Consider the following 26,966-nt stretch of genomic DNA (forward strand, 5'->3'; position numbering starts at 1 on the left):
CTGATGGCCTTGAGATAGAAGCTGTTTTTCAGTCTCTCGGTCCCAGCTTTGATGCACCTGTACTGACCTCGCCTTCTGGATGATAGCGGGGTGAACAGGCAGTGGCTCGGGTGGTTGATGTCCTTGATGATCTTTATGGCCTTCCTGTGACATCGGGTGGTGTAGGTGTCCTGGAGGGCAGGTAGTTTGCCCCCGGTGATGCGTTGTGCAGACCTCACTACCCTCTGGAGAGCCTTACGGTTGAGGGCGGTGCAGTTGCCATACCAGGCGGTGATACAGCCCGCCAGGATGCTCTCGATTGTGCATCTGTAGAAGTTTGTGAGTGCTTTTGGTGACAAGCCGAATTTCTTCAGCCTCCTGAGGTTGAAGAGGCGCTGCTGCGCCTTCTTCACGATGCTGTCTGTGTGTGTGGACCAATTCAGTTTGTATCTAGTATGGTCTGAATTAGAGGTCGACCGATTAAGTGGAATGGTTGAGTAATTAGGGCCGATTTCAAGTTTACATAACAATTGGTAATGGGCATTTTTGGACACCGATTATGGCCGATTACATTGCACTCCACAAGGAGACTGCGTGGCAGGCTGACCACCTTTTATGCAAGTGCAGCAAGGAGCCAAGGAAAGGTGCTAGCTAGCATTAAACTTATCTTTATAAAAAAAACAATCTTAACATAATCACTAGTTACCTACACATGGTTGATGATATTACTAGTTTATCTAGCTTGTCCTGCGTTGCATATAATCGATGTGGTGCCTGTTAATTTATCATTGAATCACAGCCTACTTCGCCAAACGGGTGACTTAATAAGCGCATTCGTGAAAAAAGCACTGTCGTTGCACCAATATGTACCTAACCATAAACATCAATGCCTTTATTAAAATCAATACACAAGTATATATTTTTAAACCTGCATATTTAGTTAATATTGCCTGCTAACATGAATTTCTTCTAACTAGGGAAATTGTGTCACTTCTTTTGCGTTCTGTGCAAGAAGAGTCAGGGTATATGCAGCAGTTTGGGCTGCCTGGCTCGTTGTGAAGTGTGTGAAGACCATTTCTTCCTAACAAAGACCGTAATTCATTTGCCAGAATTGTACATAATTATGACATAACATTGATGGTTGTGCAATGTAACAGCAATATTTAGACTTAGGGATGCCACACGTTAGATAAAATACGGAACGGTTCCGTATTTCACTGAAATAATAAATGTTTTGTTTTTCGAAATGATAGTTTCTGGATTTGACCATATTAATAACCTAAGGCTCATATTTCTGTGTGTTATTATATTATAATTAAGTCTATGATTTGATAGAGCAGTCTGACTGAGCGGTGGTAGGCAGCAGCAGGCTCGTAAGCATTCCTTCAAACAGCACCTTCCTGCATTTGCCAGCAGCTCTTCGCTGTGCTTCAAGCATTGCGCTGTTTATGACTTCATGCCTATCAACTCCCGAGATTAGACTGGTAATACTAAAGTACCTATTAGAACATCCAATAGTCAAAGGTATATGAAATACATATGGTATAGAGAGAAATATTCCTATAATTCCTATAATAACTACAACCTAAAACTTCTTACCTGGGAATATTGAAGACTCATGTTAAAAGGAACCACCTGCTTTCATACGTTCTCATGTTCTGAGCAAGGAACTGAAACGTTAGCTTTCTTACATGGCAAATATTGCACTTTTACTTTCTTCTCCAACACTTTGTTTTTACATTATTTAAACCAAATTGAACATGTTTCATTATTTATTTGAAACTAAATTAATTTTATTGATGTATTTTATTAAGTTAAAATAAGTGTTAATTCAGTATTGTTGTAATTGTCATTATTACAAATATATATATATATATATAATAATCGGTCGTTTAATCTTGGTTCTCCAATAATCGGTATCGGCGCTGAAAAATTATAATCGGTCGACCGCTAGTCTGAATGCACAGTTCATGTGTGTTTATCAAATTCAAACAATATGCTACTGATTGTGATGTTAAACTCTAATAGGGAAATCTATACAGGCAATATCTCTGCAGTGTAATGTGCAACTAACTGCCTCACTGTCTGTCTGGCTCTCCTCAGCAGTGATTTTTAACAACTTGTTGACAGTGGATTCTTTCTAATTCTGTTAGTATTTCAGTTATGTGCCTCAGCTGAAGCACTGCATCTCAAAATGGTTTGAAGACAAATAGGCCCATCGTTAGCTCCCCTGTTCTACAGCCTTTTACACGGTTCTCCAGAGGGTTGGCCTCGGCTAACTAATACAGACTTTCTTGACTCAGCAAAGATGTTTTGCACATTGGAGCCCCAGGACGGTTGGGAATACAGTAGAATCTTCTACACTAACTTGTCCAGCACTCACTCATTCATTGATTTGTTTTCTTACACATTTACCGTCACCTTCTATATTCTCACACTCAAATACTCTTTCACTTGATTACTTGGTATGAAGGTGATATTTAGGCAGAGTTGATCATACTTGATAGAAGCCATCCTGCCCATACGTCGTTTACTGTATCCACCCAAATGGCTCATTAAGGTATGAAGAGAACTAAGGAATTGAAGCTATAATGTTTGACTTCGTTCTCCAGAGTGCATTCCTTGATATTGTTACAAAATGAGAACTCCATGTCCCCATAGATACCACCATCAGAGGAGATAAAGAGCAAACAGAGATGATGTGTTGAGAGTTGAGACGAGAGTGTGCATTGTATCTCTGATGGTCATTATAAATATGGTGATTTCCCCTGCAGCTCTGCTCTGATCTTTGTGAAATAGACTGAAGCTCAGAAGCTGTGTTATAGGTGAATGGGTGGAAATGGCATAATCAGTCACCCTTTCTGTCCAGTAAGGCATGCAATATATTCTTCTTCTTCAGTAGTAAACCCCTGCAGAGGTAGGGTGGTGAGAGGAAAAGGTGATTAAGCCCTGGACCACTCATTTTCTCAAGTACTCATTATTTGTTTCAGTCTGTCAATATGGTCTGTCACACAAACCAGTCAAACCAGTCAATCATGCTATTATGAAAACACCCAATGGACTTAAGCTGATGGTGCACCATCCAGCACTCTTCAGTCCACTCCAGACTGTCTAGCCCTGTTTTCCCGTCCTCTCTCTGCTTGCCTGCCTGTTTTTCCTTCCCTCTGTAATCTGTCTGTCTGCCAATCTGTTTTCTATCTGTCGCCCTGTCTTTGTGATTGAGGAAGTCTGTGGCACCAGACAAGGATGGGATTGCACATTATGTGAGAGGAGTGACACAACCTTCTGTGTGTGTTTCCATGTGATACGCACCACAGAGATAAATTCACTGGCCTTGCAGGGCAGCAGCTCCAGACAGACAAGCATATCTCACAGCTTGTGTTGTCCCCTAAACGATCTTTATGTATCTGTGCTACACAGCTACCTCACAATGACCCACACTCCACCGTGTCGCACCTAGTGAGACATCTCAGAACATGGTCCTAGTTGTTACATACTGGACCATGTCTATAGGTTTAGTTCTATGTCTAGTCAAATTAATACCTAGGTTATGTTATGTTATGAGGACCAGAATGCATTCATGAAAAGCAATAGAGGGGAATTTTAAATGATTTTGTGAAGAGCAATGTTATGGCCGAGGCTTTTATTGGAGTCTAGATCAATTGTTTGGGGTTTGTTGCTGCACCATTCGTTATGAGTTTGCATTATTGTTTTCATGGCACAATGTTCTCTGACCTTTGTGTTCTAGTTTGAGGCGGAGTACAGGCGTTTCGCTCTGAAGAAGAGCGGCACCGGTGGCTTTCAGGAGTTCTACCGACTGCTGCAGACTGTTCACCGCATCCCCAGTGTGGAGGTGCTGCTGGGATATGCGGACATCTATGGTGACCTGCTGCCAATCAACAACGATGACAACTTCTACAAGGCCCTGTCCTCAGCCAATCCACTACTCAGGATCATCATCCAGAAGAGAGGTGAGGCTGTGGCATGGAGAGAGGAATGGGAGGGGAGGGGAGGAAGGGAAGTGAGAGAGGGATGGGGTGGGAGAGGAGAGGAGAGTTATTTATAGGGGAAACCTCATTTTTAGCGTACATTGTTGGCTAAAGCTCTCTGCTATTGATGTTGACCTTATTGCAATTGGAGTCACTGTGTTTTTGTTCCAATGGCTGTTGACTGTTGTGTTGAAGTGAGTTGTTTGCCAGTGCTACTGTTGATGCTTGTTTGTTATCGACGCTGTTGATGTGTTTTTAAATCAGTTGTCAATCATGGAAATTAGTTTTGAGGTGAGCTAGCAGAAAATTATAGAGTAGTGCAGTGTGTAGTGTGTGTTCATGATTAAATACTGTGTTATGTCTTATGCTGTTGTCTAATTGTTAGCAGAAAGGGTTCTGCTGTTGACAGCTGCATTTCTTATTGTGACTGATGATGGAAATATGAGAGTCAGTCAGTATGGCAATGGTGATGAAGTTGTTGTTTGTATTGTGAGTGGATGAGTGTCTGGGGCTCTGCTCATTGTTGCCAGTCTGGCCTGCTTCAGTGGGTGGGGCTGTCTGGTGCTGTGCCAGCCCTCAGGAATGCAGAGGCAGAGTGCTGTGCTGAGAGGAGATGGAGCTGGGGCTAAGGCTGGAGCTGGGGGTGGAGCTGGGGATGCAGTTGGGGAGGGAGTTGGAGCTGGGGCTAGAGCTGGGGATGGAGCTGGGGATGGAGCTGGGGATGCAGTTGGGGAGGGAGTTGGAGCTGGGGCTAGAGCAGGGGATGGAGCTGGAGCTGGGGGTGAAGCTGGGGATAGGGATGGAGCTGGGGCTGGAGCTGGAGCTGGGGATGCAGTTGGGGAGGGAGTTGGAGCTGGGGCTAGAGCTGGGGATGGAGCTGGGGATGGAGCTGGGGATGCAGTTGGGGAGGGAGTTGGAGCTGGGGCTAGAGCTGGGGATGGATCTGGGGATGGAGCTGGGGAGGGAGTTGGAGCTGGGGCTAGAGCTGGGGATGGAGCTGGAGCTGGGGGTGAAGCTGGAGCTGGGACTGGGGCTGAAGCTGGGGATAGGGATGGAGCTGGGGATGGAGCTGGAGCTGGGGGTGAAGCTGGAGCTGGGACTGGGGCTGAAGCTGGGGATAGGGATGGAGCTGGGGCTGGGGATGAAGCTGGGACTGGGGCTGAAGCTGGGGATAGGGATGGAGCTGGGGCTGGAGCTGGGGATGCAGTTGGGGCTGGAGGTGGGACTGGGGCTGAAGCTGGGGATAGGGATGGAGCTGGGGCTGGGGATGAAGCTGGGACTGGGGCTGAAGCTGGGGATAGGGATGGAGCTGGGGCTGGAGCTGGGGATGCAGTTGGGGCTGGAGGTGGGACTGGGGCTGAAGCTGGGGATAGGGATGGAGCTGGGGATGCAGTTGGGGCTGGAGTTGGGGCTGGGGATGACTCCTCACCCTTATCTCACCCAGCCTGCCCTGAAACACACTATACCTCGGATGCTCCCCTCTCTTCCCCACCACGCTCTGTTTCTAGCTCTTTATCTCCATCTATACCCCTCCATTCCTAATGCCCCATCACGGTCAGTGAGTTTGATCAAAACCAATTCTGCATTCTGGATATTGCCCATTAATGCTCTTAAAAGTCACTCCCCTATTGTTTATAGTCCAGTCTTTCTATGTCATGCTGTTTTATTGTTTTGTTTGTTTGCATAATTCATTTGGAAATGTTAATCTGGAGAATGGCTCCTATTGTTCCCAGGTTTAGAGGACCATCCTGTTCCATAATCAGTTTTATTTTGTAACATAAAAAATAGCTTAATGAAATTCCCATTATTATCCTTCTTTATTAGCCAAGTCCAGCTGCTTTGTGATTGTTACAGGATAGAGTCCATGATTCAATTACCACTTGATATAATTATCCATCAGGCTCACAATGTTATACAGGCCAGTGGGTATACAGTGCCTTGCGAAAGTATTTGGCCCCCTTGAACTTTGCGACCTTTTGCCACATTTCAGGCTTCAAACATAAAGATATAAAACTGTATTTTTTTGTGAAGAATCAACAACAAGTGGGACACAATCATGAAGTGGAATGACATTTATTGGATATTTCAAACTTTTTTAACAAATCAAAAACTGAAAAATTGGGCGTGCAAAATTATTCAGCCCCCTTAAGTTAATACTTTGTAGCGCCACCTTTTGCTGCGATTACAGCTGTAAGTCGCTTGGGGTATGTCTCTATCAGTTTTGCACATCGAGAGACTGAAATTGTTTCCCATTCCTCCTTGCAAAACAGCTCGAGCTCAGTGAGGTTGGATGGAGAGCATTTGTGAACAGCAGTTTTCAGTTCTTTCCACAGATTCTCGATTGGATTCAGGTCTGGACTTTGACTTGGCCATTCTAACACCTGGATATGTTTATTTTTGAACCATTCCATTGTAGATTTTGCTTAATGTTTTGGATCATTGTCTTGTTGGAAGACAAATCTCCGTCCCAGTCTCAGGTCTTTTGCAGACTCCATCAGGTTTTCTTCCAGAATGGTCCTGTATTTGGCTCCATCCATCTTCCCATCAATTTTAACCATCTTCCCTGTCCCTGCTGAAGAAAAGCAGGCCCAAACCATGATGCTGCCACCACCATGTTTGACAGTGGGGATGGTGTGTTCAGCTGTGTTGCTTTTACGCCAAACATAACGTTTTGCATTGTTGCCAAAAAGTTCCATTTTGGTTTCATCTGACCAGAGCACCTTCTTCCACATGTTTGGTGTGTCTCCCAGGTGGCTTGTGGCAAACTTTAAATAACACTTTTTATGGATATCTTTAAGAAATGGCTTTCTTCTTGCCACTCTTCCATAAAGGCCAGATTTGTACAATATACGACTGATTGTTGTCCTATGGACAGAGTCTCCCACCTCAGCTGTAGATCTCTGCAGTTCATCCAGAGTGATCATGGGCCTCTTGGCTGCATCTCTGATCAGTCTTCTCCTTGTATGAGCTGAAAGTTTAGAGGGACGGCCAGGTCTTGGTAGATTTGCAGTGGTCTGATACTCCTTCCATTTCAATATTATCGCTTGCACAGTGCTCCTTGGGATGTTTAAAGCTTGGGAAATATTTTTGTATCCAAATCCGGCTTTAAACTTCTTCACAACAGTATCTCGGACCTGCCTGGTGTGTTCCTCGTTCTTCATGATGCTCTCTGCGCTTTTAACGGACCTCTGAGACTATCACAGTGCAGGTGCATTTAGACGGAGACTTGATTACACACAGGTGGATTGTATTTATCATCATTAGTCATTTAGGTCAACATTGGATCATTCAGAGATCCTCACTGAACTTCTGGAGAGAGTTTTCTGCACTGAAAGTAAAGGGGCTGAATAATTTTGCACGCCCAATTTTTGGGCGTGCATGTGGCAAAAGGTCGCAAAGTTCAAGGGGGCCGAATACTTTCGCAAGGCACTGTAGATGGGTATTCTAGTTAACCATCTTTGGTATGTGCTCAGCTGTGGGTAGAGAGGAGATTCCCTGTAGTGCCCTGTAGTTCAACCCCCCTCTGTGTGGTCGCCGAAGCTCTAATGGTTTAGTGTGCTATGTGTCAGTCAGAAGAGAAAGAGGCTGTGCAGCTTTGCCTCTGTCCATGGCTCTCTGTGGGAGTGACTCCTGCTGCATCAGCACCAGGGCCAGGGCCCTGCTCTGCCTGTCATTGTGGGGAGCACAGAAACCTCCCTGCTGGGGCCTGAGATGAGGTCAACACGGGTGTGGTTAGGAGCAATAACACTGGCTGGACAAAGATGACGTGGATGCTTAGAGTGGCATGCTGGAATAGTACATTTCAGGAAGAGCAACTGAAATGCCATTTGTGAGGTGCACTGAGAGGTACGGCTTTGAGGGTTGGCGGCTGGGGGAGGGAAGCTCAGAGGGAGCCTTACGTTCAGCACAGACCAGGGGAGCGAGGAATGTAGCTAATGAGATCTAGTCGGCTCTGTGGTCCTAGAATTAGGCTTCAAGAGAAAAACCCAAAGATGGAGATGAAAAGTGAGGAATGGAAATTGAAATAGAATGAGAAGGAGAAAAAGAGACTGCTATAGGGATATCTTTTTACAATCCATCTCAGTGTTTGCTACCTGTTCTCATCTACAGCATCTGCAGTATATATGTGGAAGATAGGCCTAGTTGAATAACAAAGCCATAGCTTGCACAGTGAATGTTTATCTGTGTATAAACAGGAAGCCATCATCCCTGTATGCTCCAGGAGATCCAGCACACCTGCTAATTACTCATTAGCTGGAAAATGCCTCCTCGCTTTACAGACAAAACTCTGATCATTAATTTGAATGGCTCAGGAGACAAAAGCAATCAGAATCTTTGAGCTCTATTTGTTCACTCAGCAGGAGTTTTTCTGTTCGGCTGCCACCGACTGACAACATAGCTACTTCCTGTTCTCATGGGGGATGCTCTTTAGTGTCCTGGATAGCTGAACACCTGTCAGCCTTTCAACGGGCTAAATGTCTGGCTATAGTTCCACTTACTAACCGTATGGTAACAGGAAATATGTTTGTTCCCTCATCAAAATGTAGTTTCATTTAGTTTCATTTAATTTGGTAACCCTCTGCAATACTACTGCATGTGCTAGTGTTTTTTCTTCTTTTTAAGATTACACTATGCGGCTAGTGAAATCTTCATGAGTTATGCCTGTATTTCTATTTAAAGGAGAATAAGAAGGCAGATTAGCCCCTGGTCCTCAATCTCAGCTCTCTTTCTCTCTTATTTCTCTCTCATTTCTCTCATTCTCTCTCTCTCTCTCTCGTTCTCTCCCTCGTTCTCTCTCTCCCTCCCTCTCTCTAGCATAGCTTTCTTAAAGGATCTATTTGATAAAACCATGTTTTGAGGGGAACAGAAATGCACATTTCCAGAGAGGGCTTATCGCTGTTACAGACATACCCGTGCAGGGCCTGGCGCTACGTGATTACAGCTTCATCTTCTCCATGGAAGGAATGTCATTTTTCCACAGTAATGGCTTTTTCGCTCACAAGTTTTGTTGTGAGAGCAAATAAGTAGCAAATCATTAGAGCAGTGCTCTTCATTCACTTGAACTGCTTTACACGGTCGTTATTCAGTCAACCACATTTCGCTCAACATTACTTGCTTTCTTTTCTCTCTTTGTATTCTATTTCTCATCTCCCTTTCATCTCTGGAGAGACCATCTATACAGAGAGACTATTCATCCTTGCCATACAGTACAGACACATGACATATTTGAATCATAACCTCAGAAGACTATGGGCAATCATATCAAATGGTGAGAGTCAACATGGGGGTTGGAGTCCCTGTCTGTTGTCAGCTTAATGTAAATGGTTGTAGTGATACTAACAGACCGTAGGTAGTAGTGATACTAGTCTAGGACCACACCTAGGAAACTGGTCAACCACTCTGACCAGCACAACTGGCCCATCTGGCTATTGAAAGCTCAAAAAGCTGCTGTCCAGAGATTGACTCTTATCTAACCTCCCCCAGAGGCTGCTACATGACAGAGCTTTGGTCCATTGACACATTACTGGCATGATGGACACATTGTGCTGGTGGAACCATTTTTTTAAAGTCTCTAACCAGATCCTCCCTTGTCCACTGCCACTCTATGGGGCATTGATGTCACAGAGTGCTGCTGGTTCACCGAAACACTGATGAGATTGATGGGGCTTTTAGCATGAGCTCATCACACAGAGTGGCCATTGACAGGCTGGCTAATGGGATTCCATACAGAAGGGATCCAACGCTCGCTTCCATCCTCACCCGTACATAATCCCAGCACAAAACACCTATGGTATCTGTCAGTCCAGTGAGTCCACTAGCCCATCCTTGCCGTTCTCTACTAGCTAGCTACCACATCCCTCCACAATCTCTCGGTACAGTCACAAGAGGCCAGTAGCAAAGGTCTGGGGAATTAGCTGGGCTATAGCTGGCAGTCCAAGAAGCATAGATTAGTGAAAATAATATATTCTTTGTGGTTGCTCAATCTACTTCATTGAAGATTTATTTCAGCAAACTGCTTTATAAGCTGGGGTTTAATCAGCGAATTCACATGGAAAGAAAGGCTGAGAGGAGGGAGGGAAAAGGGAGATAGAGAAACACAGAGGGAGAAGGGATAAGAGGGAAGAAAGGGTTTTCTCTTCTCTCCTCACTCTCCAGAGAGGGACCTGAAGACGCCTCCAGTAAGATCTCCTCTAGCTAACATTAAAAGTCAACCCCCCCATCTCTCTTACCCGCACTCATGCACAAACACAAACACACACTGCTACTACATTCAAAACAATATGCAAATTCAAACCGTGCTCCGATGTAGTCATGCAGGAGTGCTTTAGGTAGTGTTTTAGTGGTGTTATTGTGGGTTGGCATGCTGGTGTAAAGCCCATTGGCTGTGCTCCTGTTTTTAGCACAGTCAGAGAGATTCCCTTGTGTTCACCCAGCACACGCTCAACTAAGGCTGCACCAGCTGCTCAATACCCCAAGGAGCAACTCTGTGTGTGTGTGTGTGTGTGTGTGCGTGTGCGTGTGCGTGTGTGTGTGTGTGTGTGTGTGTGTGTGTGTGTGTGTGTGTACATTGAGTATACTGTTGTGTGTACTGTTGTGTGAGTTTGTGTGTGCCTGGGAATGCATTTGTGTTATGTATAGGACTGGGAGAGAGACAGTGAATGTATGCCCCCACAATCCTGCTGTCTTGCACACTTAATGCAAATGCTTACAAATGTATCTGATGATTTATGATTTATGTACATTGCACGGTGCCCACATTGATCGTGTCCTCGCTTATAAATATGTGGGTATCTGGATTGACTAAAAGCTATCTTTCAAAAACATGTTAATGAGTTAACGTTAGTTAAGAATTAAAATGGGCTTCCTTTTAGGAATAGGGCATTCCTGAGTTAAATAGCAGAAAACAAATAATTCAGTCGGCATACATTCTGGCTTTAGACTGTGGTGATATCGCCATGTAGCTGCCACTGTACACTGCCACTGTGCCATTGGACGCACTTTCTCATAGCACACTACACTCTTAGGAAAAAGGGTTCTAAAAGGGTTCTTCGGCTGTCCCCATAGGATAACCCTTTTTGGTTCCAGGTAGAACCCTTTTTGGTTCCAGGTAGAACCAATTTGGGTTCCAGGTAGAACCCTTTGTGGGAAGTGTTCTACATGAAACCAAAAAGGGTTATACCTGGAGCCAAAAAGGAATCTCCTATGGGGACAGCCGAAGAACCCTTTTAGGTTCTACATAGCATTTGTTTTTTAAAGAGCGTACACTTTATTATGGGCAATAGCTTTATTTTTCATGGGGAATGTGATTGTTTTTCATAAACGTGTTTTGTAAGTACATTTTTTTTAACTGCTTGTGAATATTGTTCTACCCCTCCATAGGAATTGTAAATATTGTGTGTAGGGCTCCCATGTAAAAGAGGCCTTGGTCTCAATGGGATTTCCCTGTTTAAATACATCAAAATACATTTAAACAAGGATAATAACTGTCATTAGTGACAGAGTGAAATCAAATATTAATAGTTATGGAGTTTTTAATATAGGTGGACTAAAGGAGGAAGATACTTTTGGTCATGTAGTGTATGTGGACACCTTCTCGTCTAACATCTCATTGCACAATCATGGGCATCAATATGGAGTTGGGCCCCCTTTGCTGCTCTAACAGCCTCCACTCTTCTGGGAAGGCTTTCCACTAGATGTTGGAACATTGCTGCGGGGACCTGCTTCCATTCAGCCACAAGAGCATTAGTGAGGTTGGGCACTGATGTTGGGATATTAGGTCTGACTCGCTGTCGGCATTCCAATTCATTCCAAAGGTGTTCGATGGGGTTGAGGTCAGGGTATGTGCAGGCCAGTCAAGTTCTTACACACTGATCTTGACAAACCATTTCTGTATGGACCTCGCTTTGTGCATGGGGGCATTGTCATGCTGAAACAGGAAAGGGCCTTCCCCAAACTGTTGCCACAAAGCTGGAAGCACAGAATCATCTAGAATGTCATTGTATGCTGTAGTGTTAAGATTTATCTTCACTGGAACTAAGGGGCTTAGCCCGAACCATTATTCCTCCCCCACCAAACTTTACAGTTGGCACAATGCATTGGTGCAGGTAGCGTTCTCCTGGTGTCCACCAAACCCAGATTCTTCCGTCAGACTGCCAGGCGGCGAGCTTTACACCACTCCAGCCGACGCTTGGCATTGCGCCCTGTGATCTTAGGTTTGTGTCTGTGGCTGCTCGGCCATGGAAACCCATTTCATGAAGCTCCCGACAAACAGATATTGTGCTGACGTTGCTTCCAGAGGCAGTTTGAAACTCGGTAGTGAGAGTTGCAACTGAAGACAGACCATTTTTACGCGCTACACGCTTCAGCAGTTCTGTTCTGTGAGCTTGTGTGGCCTACCACTTCGCGGTTGAGCCATTGTTGCTCCTAGACATTTCCACTTCACAATAACAGCACTTACAGTTGACCAGGGCAGATATTTGACACACTGACTTGTCTGAAAGGTGGCATCCTATGATGGTGCCATATTGAATGTCACTGAGCTCTTCAGTAAGGCCATTGTACTGCCAATGTTTTGTCTATGGAGATTGCATGGTTATGTGCTCGATTTATACACCTGTCAGCACAGGGTGTGGCTGAAATAGCCGAATCCACACACTTTTGGTCATGTTGCGTATATTAGGATTGCAGAGCTAGAGGAGCGAGAGAGAAAGAGATGAGGAAAGTAGGCAGAGTGTGAGTACTGCTAGGAACATCTGCTGTGCAGGTGTATGTGTTGGGCAGGATTCTGTATAGCGTTCTCTCTCTCACCTCGGAGCACTGCATGCCATGTCAGATCACGAGACAAAACACCTGCTCTGAGGCAACACAGATCACCCACTGTTAGAGCAGACTCTGAATTTCTTCCCTAGCCAAGTCTTTCTCCATGTCTTTCAGCTTCTTAGACTTCTGAGAACTGCTGGGATTTCTGGTTTCTGTGAAACAGCCAGCCTGGTGCATGGCTTGTTTGGTACATTCTTAGAGCCTGGCTGAGGGCGGAGTGTAGGCAGTGAGAGAAATGTACTGGCATGCAGCAGGTTCACTGGAGGTGTGGGAACAAGAGGTTACCAACCACAGGTTGGTGTGGTTGGTTTGCGGGTGCCCATGCCACTGAGCCTCAATAGGCTGTCAGTGGTGTGAATAAAGGGCAGTATGATCCAGGGCTATTGACTAGTTACCTGGGCAGTATTGACTAGTTGATATAGAGGTGCAGTTACCAAGTTCATCAAATAAATAACGATGGAGAAACTGTAAACCACTGTGTAGTGTGAAAGAGTAAAATAGAGTTTTATATTTCCAGTTTCACACTCAGATGTACAGGATGGAATTCCCACTCAGATGTACAGGACGGAATTCCTTTTCCCCAGATTGCATGTGATTTTTGATCTAACCTTTGATCAAAGACCCAGTGGTTCACTGAACAGCAGCACAGGGGTCTATTCTATTCAGTTGTGTTTGTTTGTCCTGAAACAAGCAATATGGCTGGTTAAAGACAGAGCAGACGCATGAACAGAGGCAAGAGGAAGAGAGAGACATTGAAGGGACAGTTGTGAGCTTGCTGCCTGCTGAGTTCAGAGAGGGTATGTGGGCGTTGTTTAGGGCTTGCAAGAATTCTTGCTGGTATTGGCAGCTATCCACAGCCCATTTCTGGATTCTGAATGGAATGTGTACGTATGTACACTACAGAACGCCTACGATGGAGATGACTCAACTCATACTGATGGAGACGTCATACTGTTTTGTGATCCAGCGCAGTGTTGACAGACAGAGGCATGAAACAGCAGTCTGTAAGGGAGCTCATAATGAAATGATACAACAGTAGGTACAGAAGAGAAGAATACAATTTTGTCAAATTGACAAACGCAGGTGCAGCTAAATCAAATGAAATTGTATTAGTCACATGCGCCGAATACAACAGGTGTATTCACCTTACAGTGAAATTCTTACTTACGAGCCCCTAACCAACTATGCGGTTTCAAAAAAATATGGAGAATAAGAGATAAAAGTAACAAGAAATTAAAGAGCAGCAGGAAAATAACTTTTTACACTTATTTTATTTATTTCACCTTTATTTAACCAGGTAGGCTAGTTGAGAACAAGTTCTCATTTGCAACTGCGACCTGGCCAAGATAAAGCAAAGCAGTGTGACACAGACAACAACACAGAGGTACACATGGAGTAAACAAACAAGCCAATAACACAAACAAGTCAATGGCACAGTAGAGAAAGGAAAGTCTATATACAGTATACAACTATAGCGAGACTATATACATGGTACTGATACAGAGTCATGTGCGGTGGCACCGGTCAGTTGAGGTAGTATGTACATGTAGGTAGAGTTATTAAAGTGACTATGCATAGATGACAACAGAGAGTAGCAGTGGTGTAAAGAGGTGGGGGGGGGGGGGGGGGTGCAAATAGTCTGGGTAGCCATTTGACTAGATGTTCAGGAGTCTTATGGCTTGGGGGTAGAAGCTGTTTAGAAGCGTCTTGGTAGGTCCAAGACTTGGCGCTCCGGTACCGCTTGCCGTGCGATAGCTGAGAGAACAGTCTATGACTAGGGTGGCTAGAGTCTTTGACAATTTTTAAGGCCTGGTATAGATATCCTGGATGGCAGGAAGCTTGGCCCCAGTGATGTACTGGGCCGTTCGCACTACCCTCTGTAGTGCCAAACGGTCGGAGGCCGAGCAGTTGCCATACCTGGCAGTGATGCAACCAGTCAGCTGTAGAACCTTTTGAAGATCTGAGGACCCATGCCAAATCTTTTCAGTCTCCTGTGGGGGAATACGTTTTGTCGTGCCCTCTTCACGACTGTCTTTGTGTGCTTGGATTATGTTAGTTTGTTGGTGATGTGGACACCAAGGAACTTAAAGCCCTCAACCTGCTCCACTGCAGCCCCGTTGATGAGAATGGGGGCGTGCTCGGTCCTCTTTTTCCTGTAGTCCACAATCATCTCCTTTGTCTTGATCACATTGAGGGAGAGGTTGTTGTCCTGGCACCACACAGCCAGGTCTCTGACCTCCTCCCTATAGGCTGTCTCATCGTTGTCAGTGATCAGGCTTACCACTGTTGTGTCATTGGCAAATTTAATGATGGTGTTGTAGTCGTGCCTGGCCGTGCAGTCATGAGTGAACAGGGAGTACAGGAGGGGACTGAGCACACACCCCTGAGGGGCCCCTGTGTTAAGGTTCAGCGTGGCGGATGTGTTGTTATCTACCCTGGGTGCGGACTGTCAGGAAGTCCAGGATCCAGTTGCAGAGGGAGGGGTTTAGTCCCATGGTCCTTAGCTTATTGATGAGCTTTGAGGGCACTATGGTGTTGAACGCTGAGCTGTAGTCAATGAATAGCATTCTCACATACAGTGCCTTGCGAAAGTATTCGGCCCCCTTGAACTTTGCGAACTTTTGCCACAGTTCAGGCTTCAAACATAAAGATATAAAACTGTATTTGTTTGTGAAGAATCAACAACAAGTGGGACACAATCATGAAGTGGAACGACATTTATTGGATATTTCAAACTTTTTTAACAAATCAAAAACTGAAAAATTGGGCGTGCAAAATTATTCAACCCCCTTAAGTTAATACTTTGTAGCGCCACCTTTTGCTGCGATTACAGCTGTAAGTCGCTTGGGGTATGTCTCTATCAGTTTTGCACATCGAGAGACTGACATTTTTTCCCATTCCTCCTTGCAAAACAGCTCGAGCTCAGTGAGGTTGGATGGAGAGCATTTGTGAACAGCAGTTTTCAGTTCTTTCCACAGATTCTCGATTGGATTCAGGTCTGGACTTTGACTTGGCCATTCTAACACCTGGATATGTTTATTTTTGAACCATTCCATTGTAGATTTTGCTTTATGTTTTGGATCATTGTCTTGTTGGAAGACAAATCTCCGTCCCAGTCTCAGGTCTTTTGCAGACTCCATCAGATTTTCTTCCAGAATGGTCCTGTATTTGGCTCCATCCATCTTCCCATCAATTTTAACCATCTTCCCTGTCCCTGCTGAAGAAAAGCAGGCCCAAACCATGATGCTGCCACCACCATGTTTGACAGTGGGGATGTGTGTGTGTTCAGCTGTGTTGCTTTTACGCCAAACATAACGTTTTGCATTGTTGCCAAAAAGTTCAATTTTGGTTTCATCTGACCAGAGCACCTTCTTCCACATGTTTGGTGTGTTTCCCAGGTGGCTTGTGGCAAACTTTAAACAACACTTTTTATGGATATCTTTAAGAAATGGCTTTCTTCTTGCCACTCTTCCATAAAGGCCAGATTTGTGCAATATACGACTGATTGTTGTCCTATGGACAGAGTCTCCCACCTCAGCTGTAGATCTCTGCAGTTCATCCAGAGTGATCATGGGCCTCTTGGCTGCATCTCTGATCAGTCTTCTCCTTGTATGAGCTGAAAGTTTAGAGGGACGGCCAGGTCTTGGTAGATTTGCAGTGGTCTGATACTCCTTCCATTTCAATATTATCGCTTGCACAGTGCTCCTTGGGATGTTAAAGCTTGGGAAATCTTTTTGTATCCAAATCCGGCTTTAAACTTCTTCACAACAGTATCTCGGACCTGCCTGGTGTGTTCCTTGTTCTTCATGATGCTCTCTGCGCTTTTGACGGACCTCTGAGACTATCACAGTGCAGGTGCATTTATACGGAGACTTGATTACACACAGGTGGATTGTATTTATCATCATTAGTCATTTAGGTCAACATTGGATCATTCAGAGATCCTCACTGAACTTCTGGAGAGAGTTTGCTGCACTGAAAGTAAAGGGGCTGAATAATTTTGCACACCCAATTTTTCAGTTTTTGATTTGTTAAAAAAGTTTGAAATATCCAATAAATGTCGTTCCACTTCATGATTGTGTCCCACTTGTTGTTGATTCTTCACAAAAAAATACAGTTTTATATCTTTATGTTTGAAGCCTGAAATGTGGCAAAAGGTTGCAAAGTTCAAGGGGGCCGAATACTTTCGCAAGGCACTGTAGGTAGAAAAAGCTGTTCCTTTTGTACAGGTGGGAAAGGGCAGTGTGGAGTGCAATAGAGATTGCATAATCTGTGGATATGTTGGGGCGGTATGGTGTTGATGTGAGCCGTGACCAGCCTTTCAAAGCACTTCATGGCTACAGACGTGAGTGCTATGGGTCCGTAGTCATTTAGGCCGGTTACCTTTGTGTTCTTGAGCACAGGCACTATGGTGGTCTGCTTAAAACATGTTGGTTTTACAGACTTGGACAGGGAGAGGTTGAAAATGTAATTGAAGACACTTGCCAGTTGGTCAGCACATGCTCGCAGTACACGTCCTGGTAATCCGTCTGGCCCTGCGACCTTGTGAATGTTGACCTGTTTAAAGGTCTTACCCACATCGGCTACGGAGAGAGTGATCACACAGTCTTCCGGAACAGCTGGTGCTCTCATGCACTTTTCATAGTTATTTGCCTCGAAGCGAGCATAGAAGTAGTTTAGCTTGTCTGGTAGGCTTGTGTCACTGTGCAGCTCTCGGCTGTGCTTCCCTTTGTAGTCTGTAATGGTTCGCAAGCCCTGCCACATCCGACGAGGGTCAAAGCTGGTGTAGTACGATTCGATCTTAGTCCTGTATTAATGCTTTGCCTGTATGATGGTTCGTCGGAGGGCATAGCAGCTTCCGGGTTAGAGTCCCACTCCTTGAAAGCGGCAACTCTAGCCTTTAGCTCAGTGTGGATTCTGCCTGTAATACATTGCTTCTGGTTGGGGTATGTACACTGTTGGGACGACGTCATCGATGCACTTATTGATGAAGCCAATGACTGATGTGGTGTACTCCTCAATGCCATCGGAGGAATCCCGGAACATATTCCAGTCTGTGCTCAAAACATAAGAAGTTTACACTGTAAACTTCCCTTTACCTGTGTTTGTGTCTTCAAGGACAGGGAAGCAATTGGTGGGTGAGAGGATGTACCTGTATGAATGAGGCTCACAGTACCCTGTGGGAGCCTGTTTTGTGAAAGCTATAGTTCTCCATCCTCCAGCTTTCAGAGGTTTATAGTGTGATCAGGGTTAGTGGGGGTGGGGTTGGGGTTTATATAAAGAGCGGTTAGACCAGGTCCCTCTCATGTGTCTGTGTCTCAGTAATAATCCTGGGATGGGATTAGAGCTGCCCTCAACCTTAAAGGGTAATCCCAGACACACACACACACACACACACACACACACAGGTACGAGGCCTGTTGCTGCTCCCACCTCACGCGCGGCACATTGCTGTTGATCTGATCTGCTGCTCCACTAACACACTGTGTTGTCATCGAGTCTTTCAATCAGAAAATGAGTGTTTTCTTCTGTGTTGGCACTGTGCATGTTTTGAATGTGTTGTCAATTAGTTTAGGTAGACTTTGCTGAACCTTTTGTAGATGGCAGAGGGAAGTTCAACTGAAGCCTATTCTTCCTGGAAACAGTGGTGTGTTAAGGGTTGCTGTGGTGACCATATGGCAGGGCTTCAGTTCAGCCTCCAGATGGTTGGAGTGCAGACAGGGTGAGATCATAGGCTCAGGACGGGGACAGCATGGTCACACACACACACACACACACACACACACACACACACACACACACACACACATACACATACACATACACACACACACACACACACACACACAGATGGAGACCTGTCAGGAGAGGTCAGTCACACTATATGGGTAGGGCAAGTTTTTCCTGACCTTATGACCTGACAAGGAAAGAACACTTAATAGTCAACTAGAGTTCTTCCTGGTTAGATCAGAGGGTCAATTAAAACTCCTGGGTCCTATATATGATCTGTATTTGGAGCACATACTTAAAGACAGGATCATATCTGAACACTGATAGACAACAGAGCTCAGCTGTTGTAGACAGGAATAGTTTGTTCTTGGAGCAGCACTACATTGCAGCCAGTGGCCAGCCCTTGTAAGGGGATCCAGGAGTTGTGGTAGCAAAGAGATCCCTCCACAGCACTGTGATGAGCTTCCCGCTGGCAGCATCAGGTATCCATCTACTCTGGAGGACAGGGGCTTGCTGGTGCTAGTGCCGCCAGGCCAAGCCAGGCTTCCCATCCCACAGCCTGGCCTGTTCACTGGGGAATAATTCATCTGATAGCAAGGGTCTGACAATGGGCTCAGAGTGGGACCCCTTCAGGGACCTCACTAGCATATTCATGGTGACCAGCAGGTTGATGAACATCTTCGTACTCTCAATAATGAGGCAGACAAGAGCAGTGATGGTGAAGTAAAAACAACCTACTCCTCAATGACCTACCAGCAAAGCTGCTGTAAGGGCACATGGGAGTATTAGTGCCGGTGTGTGCCTTAAGGCAGGACTCTCCTTGTCAGATGTATGTGATGTGACTGAACAGTCAGGTAGTCAATGGACTATTGCTGTCTGTCTGATTAGAGCGTGAAATCAGCGGATCAGCTAATCCTCAAAGGAACCCAGGCAGCTAATAGGGTGCATAACAACACTACTTGTGTCAGCTGTGGTGGGAAGTGAAAATTGTCTGTAAACAATATAAAAAAAAGCCACACAGTTCTGCAGAAAAAGGAATCACATTTGTAGTATTTGTATATATGGTCAGAAATAAGCGACTAGATTTCTTCAGCCTTATAACACCAGCAGTAATAACCTGTCATAGTGATATATGAATACACAGTCAATAAGCTGTTCCCCTCTGCAATAACACAACATTATGAAGTGCAAACTCACAGCCAATAAGCTGTAACACGGCAATAACACGTCATACAGAGGTGTAACACTGTCAGTAAGCTAGCATACTCTAGAATAGCATGTCTTTCTGAACTAGAGACAAGAAGATATTGTATCAAGATGGAGGCAAACTTAACCAGTTTAAGTGCCCTTTTCACCCTATTCTATTTGAAAAGGCAGCGTAATCAAATCAAAATGTATTTGTCACGTGCCCGAATACAACAGGTGTAGACCTTACCGTGGAATGCTTACTTACGAGCCCTTAACCAACAATATATATATATATATATATATATATATATATATATATATATATATATATACATACAGTTGAAGTCGGAAGTATTTTAAGAATGTGATGTGTCAGAATAATAGTAGAGAGAATGATTTATTTCAGCTTTTATTTCTTTCATCACATTCCCAGTGGGTCAGAAGTTTACATACACTCAATTAGTATTTGGTAGCATTGCCTTTAAATTGTTTAACTTGGGTCAAACGTTTCGGGTAGCCTTCCCCAGCTTTGAATTTTGGCCCATTCCTCCTGCTGGTATAACTGAGTCAGGTTTGTAGGCCTCCTTGCTCGCTCACGCTTTTTCAGTTCTGCCCACAAGTTTTCTATAGGATTGAGGTCAGGGCTTTGTGATGGCCACTCCACTACCTTAAGCCATTCTGCCACAACTTTGGAAGTATGCTTGGGGTCAGTGTCCATTTGGAAGACCCATTTGCGACCAAGCTTTAACTTCCTGACTGATGTCTTGAGATGTTGCTTCAATATATCCACATACTTTTCCACCCTCATGATGCCATCTATTTTGTGAAGTGCACCAGTTCTTCTTGCAGCAAAGCACCCCCACAACATGATGCTGCCACCCCTGTGCTTCACGGTTGGGATGGCGTTCTTGGCTTGCAATCCTCCCCCTTTTCCCTCCAAACATAACTAGGGTCATTATGGCCAAACAGTTCTATTTTTGTTTCATCAGACCAGAGGACATTTCTCCAAAAAGTATGATCTTTGTCCCCATGTGCAGTTGCAAACCGTAGTCTGGCTTTTTTTATGGAGGTTTTGGAGCAGTGGCTTCTTCTTGCTGAGCGGCCTTTCAGGTTATGTCGATATAGGACTCATTGTGTATATAGATATCTGTTTCCTGTACCTGTTTCCTCAAGCATCTTCACAAGGTCCTTTGCTCTTGTTCTGGGATTTATTTGCACTTTTCGCACCAAAGTACGTTCATCTCAAGGAGTCGGAACGCACCTCCTTCCTGATCGGTGGAGGTCTACAATAAAAAAAATTGTCCTGCGGGACAGATACAGGATGGCAACATCAACTGCCTGAGTTACACCAGGAACGCACAATCCCTCCATCAGTGCTCAGACTGTCCTCAATAGGCTGAGAGAGTCTGGACTGAGGGCTTGTAGGCCTGTTGTAAGGCAGGTCCTCACCAGACATCACCGACAACAACGTCGCCTATGGGCACAAACCCACCGTCGCTGAACCAGACAGGACTGGCAAAAATTGCTCTTCACTGACATGTCGCGGTTTCGTCTCACCGGGGGTGATGGTCGGATTTGCGGTTATCGTCGAAGGAATGAGCGTTACACTGAGTCCTCTACTCTGGAGCGGGACCGATTTGGAGGTTGAGGGTCCGTCATGGTCTGGGGCGGTGTGTCACAGCATCATCAGACTGAGCTTGTTGTCATTGCAGGCAATCTCAACGCTGTGCGTTACAGGGAACACATCTTCCTCCCTCATGTGGTACCCTTCCTGCAGGCTCATCCTGACATGACCCTCCAGCATGACAATGCCACCAGCCATACTGCTCGTTCTTTGCTTGATTTCCTGCAAGACAGGAATGTCAGTGTTCTGCCATGGCAAGCGAAGAGCCCGGATCTCAATCCCATTGAGCACGTCTGGGACCTGTTGGATCGGAGGGTGAGGGCTAGAAATGTCCGGGAACTTGCAGGTGCCTTGGTGTAAGAGTGGAGTGGAGTAACATCTCACAGTAAGAACTGGCAAATATGGTGATGTCCATGAGGAGGAAATGCAATGCAGTACATAATGCAGCTGGTGGCCACACCAGATACCGACTGTTACTTTTGATTTTGACTACCCCCTTCGTTCAGGGACAAATTATTCCATTTCTGTTAGTCACATGTCTGTGGAACTTGTTCAGTTTTTGTCTCAGTTGTTGAATATTGTTATGGGTCAGAAGTTTACATACACTAAGTTGACTGTGCCCTTAAACAGCTTGGAAAATTCCATAAAATTATGTCATGGCTTTATAAGCTTCTGACAGGCTCATTTACATAATTTGAGTCAATTGAAGGTGTACCTGAGGATGCATTTCAAGGCCTACCTTCAAACTCAGTGCCTCTTTGCTTGACATCATGGAAAAATCAAAAGAAATCAGCCAAGACCTCAGAAAACAAATTGTAGACCTCCACAAGTCTGGTTCATCCTTGGGAGCAATTTCCAAACGCCTGAAGGTACCACGTTCATCTGTACGAACAATAGTATGCAAGTACAAACACCATGGGACCACGCAGCCGTCATACCGCTCAGGAAGGAGACGCGTTCTGTCTCCTAGAGATGAGCAATCGTAGACCAATAAGAAGGCCAACAACAGGAAGCAGAGGTTATTACTTTAATGTGTGTGTGTGTGTGTGTGTGTGTGTGTGTGTGTGTGTGTGCGCGCGCACGCACAGTGGTGTGTGTGTGCACACGCGCAGTGGTGTAATGTGGCCTCCCAAGTGGCGGAGTGGTCTAAGGCACTGCATCTCAGTGCTAGAGGTGTCACTACAGACCCTGGTTCGATTCCAGGCTGTATCACAACCAGCCTTGATTGGGAGTCCCAAAGGGCGGCGCACAATTGGCCCAGCGTCATTAGGGTTTGGCCGTCATTGTAAATAAGAATTTGTTCTTAGCTGAGGTTAAATAAAAATACAAAATGTGTAGGGGAACGGGTTTGTCGAGGTACGGTGATTGAGGTAATATGTAGGTGGGGTTAAGTGACTATGCATAGATAATAAACAGAGAGTAGCAGAAGCGTATGTGAAGGGTGTAAAAGGAATGTGAATGTATGTGTTTGTCTATGTGCAGTGGTGTACTTAAGTAAAAAGTACTACTTAAGTAGTTTTTTGGGGTATCTGTACTTTACTATGAATACCTTTCACAACTTTAACTTTTACTTCACTATATTCCTAAACAATTTACTTTTTACTACATATATTTTGCCTGACACCCAAAAATGCTCATTACATTTTGAATGCTTAGCAGGACAGGAATTTGGTCTAATTCACACAACTTATCAAGAGAACATCCCTGGTCAACTGCCTCTGATCTGGCAGAATCACTAAACACATGCTTTGTTTTGTAAATTATGCCCCTGGATATCCCTAAATCAAAACACAAAAATGGTGCCCTCTGGTTTGCTTAATATAAGGAATTAGAATTTTTTTTTAATACTGAAGTATATTTAAAACCAAATACTTTTATACTTTTACTCAAGTAGTGTTTTACTGGGTGATTTTTACTTGAGTCATTTTCTATGAAAGTATCTTTACTGTTATTCAAGTATGACAATTGGGTACTGTGTGTGTGTGTGTGTGTGGGGGGGGGGGGGGGGTCAGTATGTATGTGTCTGTAGTGCCTTGCGGTCAGAGGCCGAACAGTTGCCGTACCAAGCATTGATGCAACCAGTATACTCTCAATGGTGCAGCTGTTTTTGAGGATCTGAGGTCCCATGCCAAATACATCCCTGAGGAGGAATAGGCGTTGTCGTGCCCTCTTCATGACTATGATGGTGTGTTCGGATCATGATAGGTCTTTAGTGATGTGGACACCAAGGAACTTGGTCGACCCACTCAACTACAGCCCTGTCGATGTGAACGGGGGCGTGCTCGGCCCTCCTTATCCTGTCGTCCACGATCAGCTTCTTTATCTTGCTCATGTTGGGGGAGGGTTCTTTATGGCAGAGCAGAGAGACAGATGTTCACTCTATACCCATTGATACTTAATACACACACCTCTCTGTGCAGACCAACAGTGAGTTCTCTCGGGACCCCCTCCAAGGTTAGCATGAATGGCAGTGTAGACGGACCTGTCACTATAGACTATACATGGGCAGGAGGCAAATTGATGGAAAAGCTATCTGTCTCCCTCCCTCCCTCTTTATCTCATACCCATTCCTCCTTGTCTTCTGTTTGTGAGTCTGAGAGGGGCTTGTGGAAGTGGGTAAATCAGCATGTCTGATGGATCCAGTGGGAGAGAGGCCTGAGATGCTCTATGCCTGTAGGCTGCAGACAACTGGCTCTGTTATAGTTATTTTCAATTCTGGTAGAGTCATGAATACTATACTGAACAAAAATATAAACGCAACACATAAAGTGTTGGTCCCATATTTCATGAGATGTAATAAAATATTCCAGAAATTGTCCATACACAGAAACTGCTTATTTCTCTCAAATGTACACATTTTGTTTATATCCCTGTTAGTGAGCATTTCTCCTTTGCCAAGATAATCCATCCACCTGACAGGTGTGGCATATCAAGAAGCTGATTAAATAGCACGACCATTACACAGGTGCACCTTGTGCTGGGAACAATAAAAGGCCACTCTAAAATGTGCAGTTTTGTCACTAAACACAATCCCACAAATGTCTCAAGTTTTGAGGGAGCGTGAAATTGGCATGCTGACTGCAGGAATGTCCACCAGAGCTGTTGCTTGAGAATGTAATGTTAATTTCTCTACTTCCAACGTCGTTTCAGAGAATTTGGCACAACCGCAGAACACGTGTAACCACGTCAGCCCAGGACCTCCACATCCGGCTTCTTTACCTGTGGGACCGTCTGAGACCAGCTTCCCAGACAGCTGATGAAACTGTGGCTTTGCATAACCAAAGAATTTCCGCACAAACTGTCAGAAACCGCCTCAGGGAAGCTCATCTGTGTGTGCTTGTCATCCTCACCAGGGTCTTGACCTGACACGCTGGAGAAGTGTGTATTTCACGGCTGAATCCCAGTTTCAACTGTACCGGGCACATGGCAGACAGCTTGCATGGCATCGTTTGGGCGAGCTGTTTGCTGATGTCAACATTGTGAACAGAGGGGGTTATGGTATGGGCAGGCATAAGCTACAGAAAAATAACACAATTTAATTTTAACAATGGCAATTTGAATGCACTGTGATGAGATCCTGAGGCCGATTGTCGTGCCATTCACCTGCCGCCATCACCTCATGTTTCAGCATGATAATGCACTGCCCCATGTCACAAGGATCTGTACACAATTCCTGGAAGCTGAAAATGTCCCAGTTCTTCCATGGCCTGCATACTCACCAGACATGTCACCCATTGAGATTGTTTGGGATGCTCCTGATCGGAGAAACTGGCGTGCTACAGTTTCCGCCAATATCCAGCAACTTCGCACAGCCATTGGAGTTGCACAACATTCTACAGGCCACAATTAACAGCCTGATAAACTCTATGCGAAGGAGATGTGTTGTGCTGCATGAGGCAAATGGTGGTCACACCAGATACTGACTGGTTTTCTGATCCACGCCCCTACCTTTTTTAAAAGGTATCTGTGACCAACAAATGCATATCTGTATTCCCAGTCATGCGAAATCCATAGATTAGCCTCATTCATTTATTTCAATTAACTGATTTCCGTATATGAACTGTAACTCAGTAAAATCTTTGAAATTGTTGCATGTTGCGTTTATAATTTTGTTCATTGTAAAAGCCCACCCCTCCACTGCTGACTTCATTTCAATGTCCTCTCCTGAGGCCCAGTGCTGCTGACCCCTCCCACCTCAGCCTTTCTTCCCAGTGTTTCAATCCAATGACTGCCTGGCTTTGAATCAGTATCTCACCTTATGATACCAGCATTGTTACAAATCATCATTGTATTAAACTCAACATGCTCAAGGTTATGTAAGATGTCAGCAGTGATTCAGAACTGAGTTGACCTACTGATGCTGGTTATTCATTTCATTAACAGGCATTTACTGGCTCTTGTGCTGCAGTAACTTAATGTAATGTATAACATGAGTCAGGTGATTCATGCGGTAGCCTACAGAGATCACATGATATAGAGAGGAGCGTAGTTGATTGATTTCATCTAGTGAGGGAAGCATATTTGGTATTCGTCATCTGTTCTTTATGGAAACCAGAGCAGTGTATTCTAGAATGTGTTGGAGAATCCCACAACCCCTCACCAGAGGGCGGAGACAGGGCAGGGAGAGGACAACTTTATAGATGTTCCAGTCTGTCTTTGTGCAATACAGGCTCTGCATACAGGCATACCTAGAAATGTGTACATTTTTGTGTGTGTGTTATTTATATTGGACAGGACCGGGGGAAGGGATGGTTTCAATGGATCCTTCTTATATCAGCACTAATCCACACACGCGCGCGCACACACACACACACACACACACACACACACACACACACACACACACACACACACACACACACACACACACACACTAGGGAGACAGTATCTCTGTTGCTAGCCACTCTGCACATTAGCCTCTGATCTCACTCACCGTTAAACCACATTATAGCCCAGTTGGTCAATAATACTGCTCGGAACAGTGTAGACGTGCTCATAGACCACACAGATCCCTGGGCATGCAATGCTTACACTGTGTACAAATACAATCACAGAGACACAAGGGAAAGAAGAACCGAGTGGGAAAGCAAAGCAGAGATTGATAATAAGAAAAAGGGGGAAATGGATTTAGTAGGGAAGTGAGTCTAGCTCCAGCTGTTTTTATGTCCAGGGTTATCGCTAGTAGCATTTCAGACGTTTCCCTCTTTTCTCTATAGACAAGGTCATGCCCTCAATAACCTACTCCGTTAACCTGCACGTCTCTGTGTGTTAGCTGTTCTGTCCAGACTCTTTAACAGACCATTGTAATGAACTCTGGCATTCTCTCTGTGGGGATGATGTGGACCGGAAGCATCATTCAGAAGGTACTGCAGTTCTCCCTGATCTGCTGACTTTTTAATATTTTTAATCGACAGCTAGATCGTTGAGCAGACCCAACCCCCCTGGTCTGTAACCTCGGCCCCCAGCCTACCCCTCCTCCTGGGTGCATGGCTGTCACGCCAGTCTGGCTGGTTCATTTCCAGTCCTCCCCCCATGTGCTCTCTGGATGGGCTCTCCCTCCCGCCCGCCTCCTCCAGCCCCTGAGTGGGTTTAATAACAGAGGCTGCTTTGCTCTTTGTGGGGGTCCAGACAATAAG

General features: G+C 45.0%; 1 protein-coding gene across 1 annotated transcript in view; it reads left to right on the forward strand.

Moving 5' to 3' along the window:
• Nucleotides 1–26,966, forward strand: part of LOC110520414 (partitioning defective 6 homolog alpha) — a 45,605-nt gene that overhangs the window by 6,186 nt on the left and 12,453 nt on the right. The window contains exon 2 of the mRNA XM_021597725.3: nt 3,728–3,950. Within this exon, the coding sequence (XP_021453400.2) occupies nt 3,728–3,950 (223 nt within the window). The remainder of the gene's footprint in view (nt 1–3,727; nt 3,951–26,966) is intronic.

This window comes from Oncorhynchus mykiss, chromosome 1 (assembly GCF_057628025.1).
Source record: "Oncorhynchus mykiss isolate SJ-2025 chromosome 1, ASM5762802v1, whole genome shotgun sequence".
In the NCBI taxonomy this organism is placed as follows: Eukaryota; Metazoa; Chordata; class Actinopteri; order Salmoniformes; family Salmonidae; genus Oncorhynchus; species Oncorhynchus mykiss.